Source organism: Manis javanica, chromosome 3 (assembly GCF_040802235.1).
Source record: "Manis javanica isolate MJ-LG chromosome 3, MJ_LKY, whole genome shotgun sequence".
NCBI classification, from domain to species: Eukaryota; Metazoa; Chordata; class Mammalia; order Pholidota; family Manidae; genus Manis; species Manis javanica.
Genome location: NC_133158.1, coordinates 137,502,614 through 137,514,213, shown reverse-complemented (window position 1 = coordinate 137,514,213; position 11,600 = coordinate 137,502,614). Strand labels below are relative to the sequence as shown.

At 35.2% G+C, this 11,600-nt stretch overlaps 1 protein-coding gene across 2 annotated transcripts in view; it reads right to left on the bottom strand.

Annotated features, from left to right (window-relative positions):
* Nucleotides 1-454: 454 nt before the first annotated feature.
* Nucleotides 455-11,600, bottom strand: part of SERPINI2 (serpin family I member 2) — a 30,349-nt gene continuing 19,203 nt past the window's right edge. For both annotated transcript variants that reach the window (XM_017657148.3, XM_073232130.1), the window contains 4 exons: nt 11,290-11,387; nt 7,398-7,484; nt 4,535-4,624; nt 455-682 (listed from right to left, as the gene is read on the bottom strand). In XM_017657148.3, coding sequence (XP_017512637.1) covers nt 606-682; nt 4,535-4,624; nt 7,398-7,484; nt 11,290-11,387 — 352 coding nt within the window. In that variant the 3' untranslated portion in view covers nt 455-605. The remainder of the gene's footprint in view (nt 683-4,534; nt 4,625-7,397; nt 7,485-11,289; nt 11,388-11,600) is intronic.

The window sequence follows — 11,600 nt, the reverse complement described above, 5'->3', positions numbered from 1 at the left end:
CATTATAAAAGTTCTCATCATTTCTACTTTCTTATAGATGTTGAAAGCATAAATCAGAAAAAAAAATTGCTCTCTCTCAAAAGGAATTGAAACAAGAGAAATATTAAATGTAACACATGGAATACAAAGTTAAAATTAACGAAATACTGGAAGCTCATCTACTGTCATAGATACTGGATCTCTGTATCTTTAGTACCCCAGAGAGGTACATTTACTCTTTCTTGATTTTACTTCCTCCTGCTCTGGATAATGCTGCTATGGCTGGGAGTCAGATAGTCAAGTCTTTTAGGAATATAGAGACTGATGTCTAAGACAGTATTTGATATATAAAATATCTTAGAATTACTCTCACATAACTAAGTAATATTTTATATAAGTTCAATGTTTCCGATTCATACAGACTTTATAAATCATACAGAAAAAACACTGAATGAATAATTTCAATTATTGGTCATTTTATTTATTCATTAAAACAGGTCTACATTTATACAGATTAATATAGGCACAGTTAAAAACAGAAAGAGATATATAGAAATTATTTGCAAGATGATGATTTGCCAATGAACTATTTTCTAGGAATCATCTTACACTCCGAAGCTTTTTATTTACAGTGAATCTAAATCTCTGCCCTTAATCTTTTGAGTGTCGGGATTTGTCACCCTTCCCATAAACAAAATGGATTCTAGGGGGAAAAAAAACAAAACATGTATTAGGAATTTCTGGAGGAAAAAAACCTGACAGTAATTAGTTTTCCTTAATATTTTAACAAATCATTTAGCCCCTTTTTCTCTGTAAGATAAATAGGCAATGTCTAATAGCAAAACCCTCCCCTTTGTCTGAAATACATAATTATATTATTATTAATCATTTCTGGTAATTTATAAAGTAAATTAACACCCACACAGCTTGTCATGTAAAATGCATTAGCACTGTTTTTCAGATAAGAAAGCAAAAATAAGTGACATAGAGTTGTTCTAAATATAGAGACACAGGCAAACTTAGCATAATAAAATGGTGATGAGCATGGTAGAGTTTTAAGTATAAGTCATTAGCAGTCATCTTTTTATGCATATGATCATAAACCCTTAGGGTTAAAAGTGCAGCTTCTCAGAGCTCTTCCTTGAGCTCTGAATCAGTTTACTGCTAAAGACAATATTTTCATATTGCTAGTGTTTTCAAATCCTCATTGAGGTGATAAGGCATACAGCATAAATGTAAACACCTGTTTCCAGCCATTCTGTGTTTGCAAGTGAAAGAGGAACTAAGAACTAAAGGGCAAAGCAGAAACAAAGGATGTGTCAAAATGTAGTCACCTTTCTTTTTAACTAGGAAAGTGGAATGAATGGATGGACTTCAGTTATTGTCTTAAGTTCATTACAGTCATATTAAATAATATTTAATTTCAAAATTGATAAAATTAGTTTTACATAATTTTAAATTTAATGAAAATTATATTTAATTGTATTTGAAATAAAGACAGACACAGTCTTAGAGTTCCAATAACATGGAATCAGACATACGCTCCAGATTTTTTCATCATTTTATAATTATAATCAACAATACTTTGCCTTAAAAATCTCAACAGAATTCTGAGAAAAAGAAAGAGAACAGGTACTCCTATTTTTCAGATAGTTAGGTATGCATAAGTAACTTTCCCAGTGTGTATATTACATTTAGTCTCATTAGAAATCAGCAGTGATCATATCTTTTTAATTCTATAGCATTAAAATGGTTATCAGAATCATTTGCTCAGGAAATTTTTTAAGTAACTTTTATAGAAACTAACCTCATAATTGGAGAGAACAGATTAAAATTTTGGACACTTGTAATGTCTAGAACATTACAAAAGAAGTCATTTATCCCAACCTTTTCGATCTGTTTTTTTGACCAAGAAGACAATGTTTTGAATTGAGTTTTCATGCAGTCACCCATCTACTCACTACTAAATTAGACAGATTAATGAAATTTTCCTTGACATAATAGCAATGGATTCAGAGGCAGATTGAGGCAGATATCATTTTTGTTTCCATTTTTCTCTTCATGCACCCTTCTGAAAAATGTGTCCCCTATATTCAATCAATATATTTCACATCTCCACCAGACAGAAGCAAGTTTCACCTCCTACTATTAAAACGCAATAGCATGACCAAAGCTAAAGGCATAGGAAGAAAAGATTTCTTAATGGATATCCTGCAGTCTGCTTCTCCCTTCAACCCAAAACCTGAAAGAGTTCTAAAGGCAGCATTGTTTATTATGTGTGCAGCACTGTCAGTTTCAGAAACATGAGTCACTACTTTCTGAGGAATGGCATATTTCATGTAGCATCCTTTACAATTTTCTTTTGAAAGTCTCTAACACTGGTCTACACCTAAAAGAAGAAAAAGCATTCTTCATTTCCCTGGAAGTTTGGCTTAGTAAGAGCTTTGGATGAATATATTGAAATATAAAAACAACCTGACAAGAAAACACAAATAATGTATAGACTTTATACAAAAAGATTGTTTGAACCCCGCAAAAAATTAAATACAGTTAAAAGTTGGTTGTATTAAATCTAAAATCATTCATTCTCATACTTCACGAATTTTCAAATGCACGTTTCATGTAAAGCATTAAGCCACTTCACAGTTTCCTATACTAAGTCACCATCTTCTTCAATCTCAATGATTTTTTTCAGTTCTTTAGTGAGAGAAAAATAAATGATTGAATATGTATTGCTTAAGATAATAGCCCATTCTACATTTTATATGGCAACAATTTACAGCCCCCAGTAAATGAGTGGGCATTCATTTTAAATGATACTTTAAGGGAGTAACCCTGGTTTAGAAAGTCTCATTATTAAAAGGTCATAAAATAGTGGAGATTTTCATTAAGGTCTAATAGTTAAGCATTATCAAAATACATAAATAAGTACATTATTTTGGGTTTTGAATTTTCACTGCTGTTTAACTGATAGCTATTACATGGCCTTAGTCATCGACTTGGAAAATAGAGAGTCAAACATCATTATCTAAATATCATTATTTCCTTGTGCATTGATGCCCAATGTGGCTTCATTTCTTTCTGTTCTCCATACTCAATAATTACATGCTAATTGTAAGAAATTAGAGTTTATCCAAAGGTTAAAGATGTATAGATCAAAGGACAGACTAAGAATATTTTTTAACACTGATAGATCTTCTACTAGAATTGAAGTTGTGTTGATGCAATCTCAGCAAATTTTAAACTGTTCCATTGCTACCAGGATAAAACTTTCAGAAGGGTCACTCAGCATTAGTTTCATGCAGCCTAAAAAATGAGACTAGTATAGCCCTTTGGGGACTAATATCAGTATTGCTTGCTAATCTAACAGATTTGTATTCTGAAATTAACTTTGCCTCTTTTCAATGTAATCCAATTTATACAGAGGAATTTTTTTTATTTTCCTCCTTTCCTTCACTGATTCAGTCATTTACTCATTGTATGCATTGATTTATTCATAAAGAACATTGTGTGCCAGGCACAGTGTTATAGACTTCATGTATTCTGTTATTTAACTCTATGAGATGAATGCTCATGTTCTATTCAAACAGGAGATGGGGGAAATATGACTTAGAAAGTGTAAGTAACTTGAATTATAACTATCAGTTAACTGAGCTGGGACCTGAACCCAGGTCTGACACCCAAGTCCATCTGTCAATCTCCAGGGATACTGATGCTACGTGCAAGGCACTTTGCAAAATATGGGGCTGGATACAGAAATGAGTAAGATATTATCTCTTCTCATGTAGTTTATGGCTCTCACATGATCCTCATGACTCCTAAACAGTCCTGAATACAAACTTAAAAAAGGTTTCCCTGGCCTCTCTTTTTCATATGAGAAAGTGCAGAAATATCTACCAGTCGACTTTTCATTGTGTTGCCATTGTGTCAAATGCCAGCCCAATCCACTACCACCCCTATCTTTCACACCAACTGCATCATCTTTCCCCACTTGCCCAAATTGAAGATATGGAATTATATTTGATATCCTCCGCCCAACAAAGACCTTATAGCTAGTCATTGGACTCTACCTCTGAAACCTTTCACAACTGTACAATTCCCAATTTCCACTCCCGTTGTAGCACCACAGAGAGGTGAATCCTGTGGCAAACAGGTTCTATTCCCACTCTGCCACTTCCCAGCTGTAAGACCTTATTAGACAGACTACATAACCCCTTTCTGAGAGTCTATGTCTTTATTAGTCAAATATCTAACCTATTGGAACAGTGGTAGCTTTAAAGATGGATATTTAAAATGACTAGAATGTATAATAGCTGTGTTGGCAGCTGTTACTACCAGTGCCTTTATTAGGCCTCTGATAACTCTAAAAACACAATGCCTTGTGCAAAAAAAGCATTCAGTAAATTCCCATTGAGATAATAAATTGAAAAATTTAAGATAAATTTTAAAAATTGAATGAATAAATGATTTCAGATATATAGGTTGCAATAAGCAGCTAAGACTAAGTTTGGTTAACTTAAGTGGTTCGTTCTTCAGAGAATTCTCAGAAATTTACCTGTTGGGTTGTTCTTCAAAATAAACAGAAATGGATGATTTGCTATAAATTGGTTTCGAACCAGACTCATGATCACAGGGACGTGTACACCTATGAAACAGATGATGGTTACTTAGATTTTTCATATTAAAAGATCAGTAAAGAAAATAAATCCATAATGATTTTTTTGTAAATAGGAAAAGTCATGTGGGAACATAACCATTTTCTAAATACAGAGAAATTTGGAATAAATTTAAAAATCAAAGAGCAGAAGAATATTGGATTATTTATGGAATAATTCTAACTTCACATTATGCTCAGTGAAGGAGAAAGCCAGATACTAGATCCAATTTAGTGAAAGCAGTTGAAAATTTCATCTATTAAACAGTACTTTCCTGCTTTTTATTTACATGATGTGATTTATTCTCATATCTCAACTCTTAATTCCTATCCCAATTTGTCTGTACTTTATTTCTATTCTCAGGCTTGTGGTTCTAAACATCTGAGTTCAAATTTATTTTTTTTAACTTTTCTAAAATTATTCTGTTAGCTCAGAGATTTTAGCATTGATGCTGTGAATGTGCATGGGATCTTTATTATGAGAGACTTGCTGCCTTAACAATTATTTATTATGATAATTTATATCATATGGCTCCATTGTGGCACTGGTCAATATTTAGAGTATTTAGAGTGGGTAAATTTAAATGGTGGGATGTGTTCCTTCCTGGCTAAATAATTCTACACTCAATTCAGATGTTTTCTTTACCAATAATGCAATGATTTTGTACAATTTTTCAGACCCATGAAAGAAAATAATTTTTTAAATGCAATATGTGTGATCAGAATTGAAACCATTGAAGAGAGGAAAAAAGCTTTTTCTCTGCACTTTTGTTTGCGACTGGGGTGTGCAAATTAAACCAACAAGGGACAGGTTAACAGAAGAAATGGTTTAATTTGTATCCATACAGGAGCATCACAGAAAAAGAAGTGAATACCCACAAAAGTGGTTAGGCTTGAGAGCTTAGAAGCTATTTTAGCAAGGGGTGGTAAACTGAAGAAGTGAGTAGATAAAAAGAGTTTGGGCTCCTTGGGGCAGTTAATTGTGGGAAGGTAAATACATGTGGCATGGCATATAAGGGCATATGATGGCATATAACTTTAGTAAGTTTTGTTATGCACTCATTTCAATGTCAACTTCCAACTTCCATACAATGATGCCCAAATCATCAGTGTATATAGGCTCATGTCTGAACTAATCAGATAATACAAGAAAGCATGGCAAATATAATTTCCATTCTCATTTGGGTGAATACTTGAGCTTCTTCATTCTTGAGCATCCACTGAGCAGGTGCCTGAAGTCATAATACATTGACTATGTTGAGATATAATCACCAGGGTCACTACTGATCTCCAAATGATTGTCACAGCCTCTTAGAGAGTGCTGGGCTTAAAATTAGAGGCAGTGGGCAATAGCAGAAATAGCTCTGAACTTGAAGACATGGTACGTGATTTCACTTCAAACTCTGCTATCAATTAATAGCATGATCTTAGGCAAACCACTTCACATTGAAGGCCTGTTTCTTCACCTATATAATGAGAAAATCAGACAATGATCTTTAAGGATTCTTCCAGTTCTATGGAAAAGCAGATGGAAAATTTGTCTGCAAGGGCATCAGCCACACCCCAATGCAACCTTCCGGCTTGTCCAAAGATTAAGTACTGCATCCCAGCCAACTAAAGCTCCTGAGCACAATAATGTCAAGTCTTTCAGGAGATGGCAAAATGGTAGTGGGCGTCCAGTGTGTCCCACCCTGGTGTCAAAATCCATTGGTACTATGCAACATTACAAATAATCAAAAAATTAATAACATGGATATTTTAAATTGACAGAAATTTATCAATGAGACAATTTAAAGGATGCATATCTTTCACATATTGGTTAAATCCAAATAGTCTGAAGAATTTAAATAGACTTGTGTGGGATTCCTTAAAGTTGCTTTTCCATTTTTAATTGAAAGTAAGGTTTTTTACCAATTATTTTTTTAATATTATATGCAACATAAGTATTATTCAAGATGCCATTTGTTCCAGGAAATATATCACAGAGAAGTGGTTCTCAATCTGTAACAAGCACACGAATCACCTGGAGACCTTGGGAAAGGAAATTCTGATTAAGTAGGTCTGGAGTTGGACTCGAGGTTCTGCACTTGGAACAAGCTCCCAAGTGATGCTGACGCTGCTTCTCTACCTACCACTGCTGCAGTCCAGGACCAGCTGCAGGCCACTGAAGGGCACTGGCTGGATGCACATGGAAATCACTTAGGAAAACAAAGAAATACTGGAGCCTGGATCTCACCTCCAGAAATACCAATTTAATTACTTTTAGGGTGTGGGCTGGGCATGGGACTCTAAAAGCTTTCCAGGTGATTCTAATCTTCAATTAAGTTTGAAAGCCACTGCCATAAAGATAATGATAAGAATCATATTAGAAAAGTAGGGACTAACTTGATGTAATGGAAGAATGCAATTAATAGAATAAGCATTCTTAATGCAATTAAGAATGAACATTCCTGAGCAATAATGACTTCATGTTTGAGCCTAAAGTTTCTGCACAGGTCCTAGCCTCTAACTGGCAGGCAACCCAATTTACAAGTAAATAGGTGTCAGTAGATGGGCCTCCACTCCTAATCAAATCCCTTCCCTTCCTTTTTGCATTAAGATGCAGCTACAGAGATGCAGGAATATAGCCACATTCTTTTTTTTTCCTAGAGTGTACTGGATAGCAAGAGAGAAAAAGGAGCTCAGAGCATGCAAATGTGCCAATACCCTTATACTCATTGCCCCGTGTCTTTCCTCTAGCTTGTTGTGAAATCACTTATCATACCAGTTGATGTTGCGGCTTCGCTGCCATCTTCATTTATCTCAAAGAAAACTTGTTGCACAACTTGGGAAATAAACACCTCAGATGAATCTGTTGAAAGATATGAAAATGTTTTTAAGGGTTAAAGTTCAGAGCCCTTATTTATTAGGTCCCAGGTTAATTACATTTTCAAATGATCAAACAAAAGGAAAAAAGCAAACTCTAAGGTAAGTTGGTAGAGATAAAGTTGGTTTAACTTGAGCTCTTGCAGAGATGATACAGAGAAAGATACATAGATATCAAGTTTAGTGGAGATAAAAAGGTAAAGACAGAAGAGAACAAACCTCAAATCAGATACCCCACTTAGTGAAATATTTGAATGGATAGAAGGTTTTAACCCTCTTAGCCATAGCCTACAGATAGGATGAAAAAAGGCTTTACAGATTTGAATTAATCCCACCCTATATATTCAACCTCAAAGCCAACTTGCCGTTCAAATTCTGTATGCAGTTTTGAAGTGAGTTTAAAACAAAATTTACTTTCCTTTAAGACTGGTGAGACTATGAAAGTCTAAAGAGCTTTTATGTCACCTGTTACAAAATCACTTCAGAATGATATTTTAAAGCTTCTCAAATTTCTCAGTGTAAGATATTGTCTTATAGCGTTTGGTTCATGTGTGGAAAAAACTGATAGAGAACACCCCTCTCCTCCCCTTGGTGGAACTGATGTATGTGTGAAGCTGCTGACATAGTGACCTGTAAGGATAGTCTCCTGGAGAAGGGGGAGGTGGGACCGTGAGTTCAGAAGCCGTTGGCCAACCCTGCTGGTTCAAGACCGGTTAGATAAGATAATGTTCCTCAGAGAGCCAATGGCAATTTGGCTATAGATTCAGTGGCCACACAAGGATGGAGGAGAGGAAGCCGGACCTTGAAACTTGAAAGGAGAAAAAATAGCTTCATCTCTCTTGAGAGAGAAAGCTGATGCAAGGCAGGTGGATTCCACCAAAACCACGGACTTAGAAGGATTCTTGGAGAAATAACTTGGTACAGAAAAGTAAATTCCCTCAGGCAAAGTAGAGAGAAGTTATCAAAGGGATATTTGCATAAAAAATGGCTTCCTAAACATAAACTCCAAATTGCCTGTGATGATCTGGGCCCCAGTTACCTCTTACTCTCATCTTCAACCCTCTTTCCCTTACCCAGCTGACAAGGCCAAGCATCAAGGCCTTAGCCCTCACTCTTCCTCTGCCTGGAACTCCCTTCTCCAGAACTTCCCCTGTTCAGCTCTCTTGTTAGGACTCAACAAAAATGTCACTTACAGATAGCAGTCTTCCCTTACCATCCTAATTCTGCTCTTCTCTGACATTGTTTATCCCATGACTCTATTTTAGTTAATTCACAGGTGATAATTCTATCACCTCACCATTTAATTAATTAACTATTAGTCATCCATTGGCCCCAACAATTGTAAACTCCACTAGAAGAGGGACTTTGTCCATTTTAGTCATCCCCAGAAAACAAATAGTGCATAGTTGGCTTATAATAAATACTTGTCAAATAAATCAATCAATGGATATGTATCTGTCCAGCAATAGAAACATATAAGACAGGCATCCATAATGTTAGTGTGGATTACCTGAAATGCAGAAAAATGTTCTTTTAAGGTCAGGTAAAATAAGCATGTTCTTTCCCCAGGAATGCCTAGAGTAAGATAGGATTCACATATAAAGCACAGACAAGATGACCTAAGTGTCCATACCAAGAGTGAAGACCAAAAATCAGGCTGGGGTGGAGAGGAGAGTTTCACCCAGTTTAGCACCAGCACCAGGCCAAGGGACTTTCTCGCTATTAGAATTTGCGACTTTGTCTTCTGTACTCCCCTTTTCCTCAGAAATTCCCTGGTCTTTGGTTAAGAACAAGACCTGAGAGACAGTAGACTAGAACAAAGAATCTGGGTCCATAAACTCAACAGTTTCTATACCTTCATAATAATTATTTCCCCTTCATTTTCTATGAAAATGCCAAGTATGTCTTTGTCAAACTAAGAAGACAAGAAATCTTCTATAACTTTGCTCTATGTGCAAGTAAATGTTAATGTGCCATTTGTCTCACTTGTTTTTTGTACTTACTGTGTATCTACCATTTACCAGATAGTGAAAGGTATTTACATACATTCTTTTATTTATCTGCCACCACAATATATTATCTCATTTATCAGATTAGAAAGTTGAAGCTCAGAAAATGTAAACATTTTACTAAAGGTAATGCAAGAAGGCATAACAGTGAGAAGTCAAATATTTATCCCAAAGTTTCTAAAGTAACTCTGAAAACATTTTATTCAAAACCCATGAACTGCATGAGTATGAGATAGTGTCTCTTCTGCATAAATGTCACATAGCACTTGTGGTGAACTGAGTCACAGTAGGTAGCCTTTAGTGAATGTTTACTGTACAAATAAGTAGGGAAAGCAGGCAATTCATGACTCTCCCAATGACCAGGGGTAGTGCCAGTGTTGGCAGTGGCTGTTCTATTTCAGACAATAAGAACCAAAATAGTTAAAATGACTCAAATAGATGGTCAGGAGTGGAAAAAGTACAAAGTATTGGTCATTGATTCTTCTCTGTTCAGCATTATTCTCTTGCACAATTTCTTTTATAAAGCATCTTGGAGGTATTTTTGTGACAAATCTGCCCATGAAAGGAGATTTTATAGAAGTGACAGATTACTGTGAATTTTCAGAGAGTGGTTGCTTGAAATGTCTGAGGTACAGTGAGTGAGCTTCTGAAGTCCAAAAAGAAGTTTAAGAAGAAAAGCTTGAATTATTGTTTGGTTTATTTCAGGTCGTTGAGGTGGCTATGTTCCAGGACACACTTACAGCATCCAGTTGCAGTATTTAATATTGACTGCCTCATTCCTGATGCTGATGAAATTGTCAAAGAAGTCAGATCTCTCTGTCAGTCTGAGAACAAGCAGTTAAATCATGTGTGAAGGTGATAATGAACATCTATGTCACCTGTGTACCATACCCACCTGCTCTACCAGCAAAGCTCATTCATTCTATTCATTTACCCACTGACAAGTGAATAAATTAATGAGTAGTTTTACAATGCCCAGATATGTATAGGAAAATACAGTATTTTCTTGTTATGATACAAAACTTCATCAAACAGATGAGCTTGTGTCATCAGGCTCCTTTTTATACAACTGAGGACTGAATTTAATAAAAGGGTAAGTAACTGAGGACAAATTGACCCTTTTGGTCTTTTTTTTTTTTTTCCTCTTTTGTTGTTAATTTTGAACCAGTCGGTACTGCCAGGATGAAAGAAATTAAAATGCTTTCCTGGATTTTGTTGTGCAAGTAAGCAACTAGTCAACACAATATCCAGGTGCAAGTTAGCATCAAGCTCCATCTCCTTGGGTTTCTTGTCTGTCTCAAGCTAAAGCTACAAACCACAGGCCATACAATTCCTAGATTGTGTTCATCATCCAGCAGCTTGTGGATGCCTATTTCATGGATTCTAATATTACCTAATTAACATTTGCAAAGTGGTTTTTAAGAGTTTTGTTAGCTCTGTTTAGAGAGTCAAAGTTATAGTTTCTAATATTCAGATAAGGAAATCCAAACAGGACTGAAATAAAAGCCCCCACATAATACTTTACTTCCGTAGTCTCATTACAAGCATAGTTAGAAGGCTTATCTAACATTCTAAAATGTTTTCTCACTTTCATTAAGGAAAACCACTTAAATGCAAAATAGAGTGCTTGTTTACAGACAGCTCAACATGACTATGGCATTTATTCACCATGGATGTATTTTCTGGGGCCAAATGTTTGCTTTTTCAATTTTCAGATCAGTCTGTTAATGCAGTTACTAATAAAACATATTAACATGATAATATGAGAATTATTTATCATACCTGTTATTCCAGAAAGGTCACAGCCACCACTAAATATCTCAGTTATATTTAGAGAATACAAAGCTTCTTTTAAGTCTAATTTTTGTTCCACTTTAAATCTGTTAAAAAAAAAAAGGAGAGGAAAAGTCTTGAAACACTACACACTTGCTACCAAAATGGTTTTTATAAAATGGATGACTTGGAAGAAATTATATCATGAAATCTTTTGTTTTCATTACTCCAATTACATTTTGTCACATTTCACACCATTTTCCCTCAGCTCCACTAAACAGTTCTGGGTGGTGAGTTTCCTAGATAAATGGTTGGTGGAA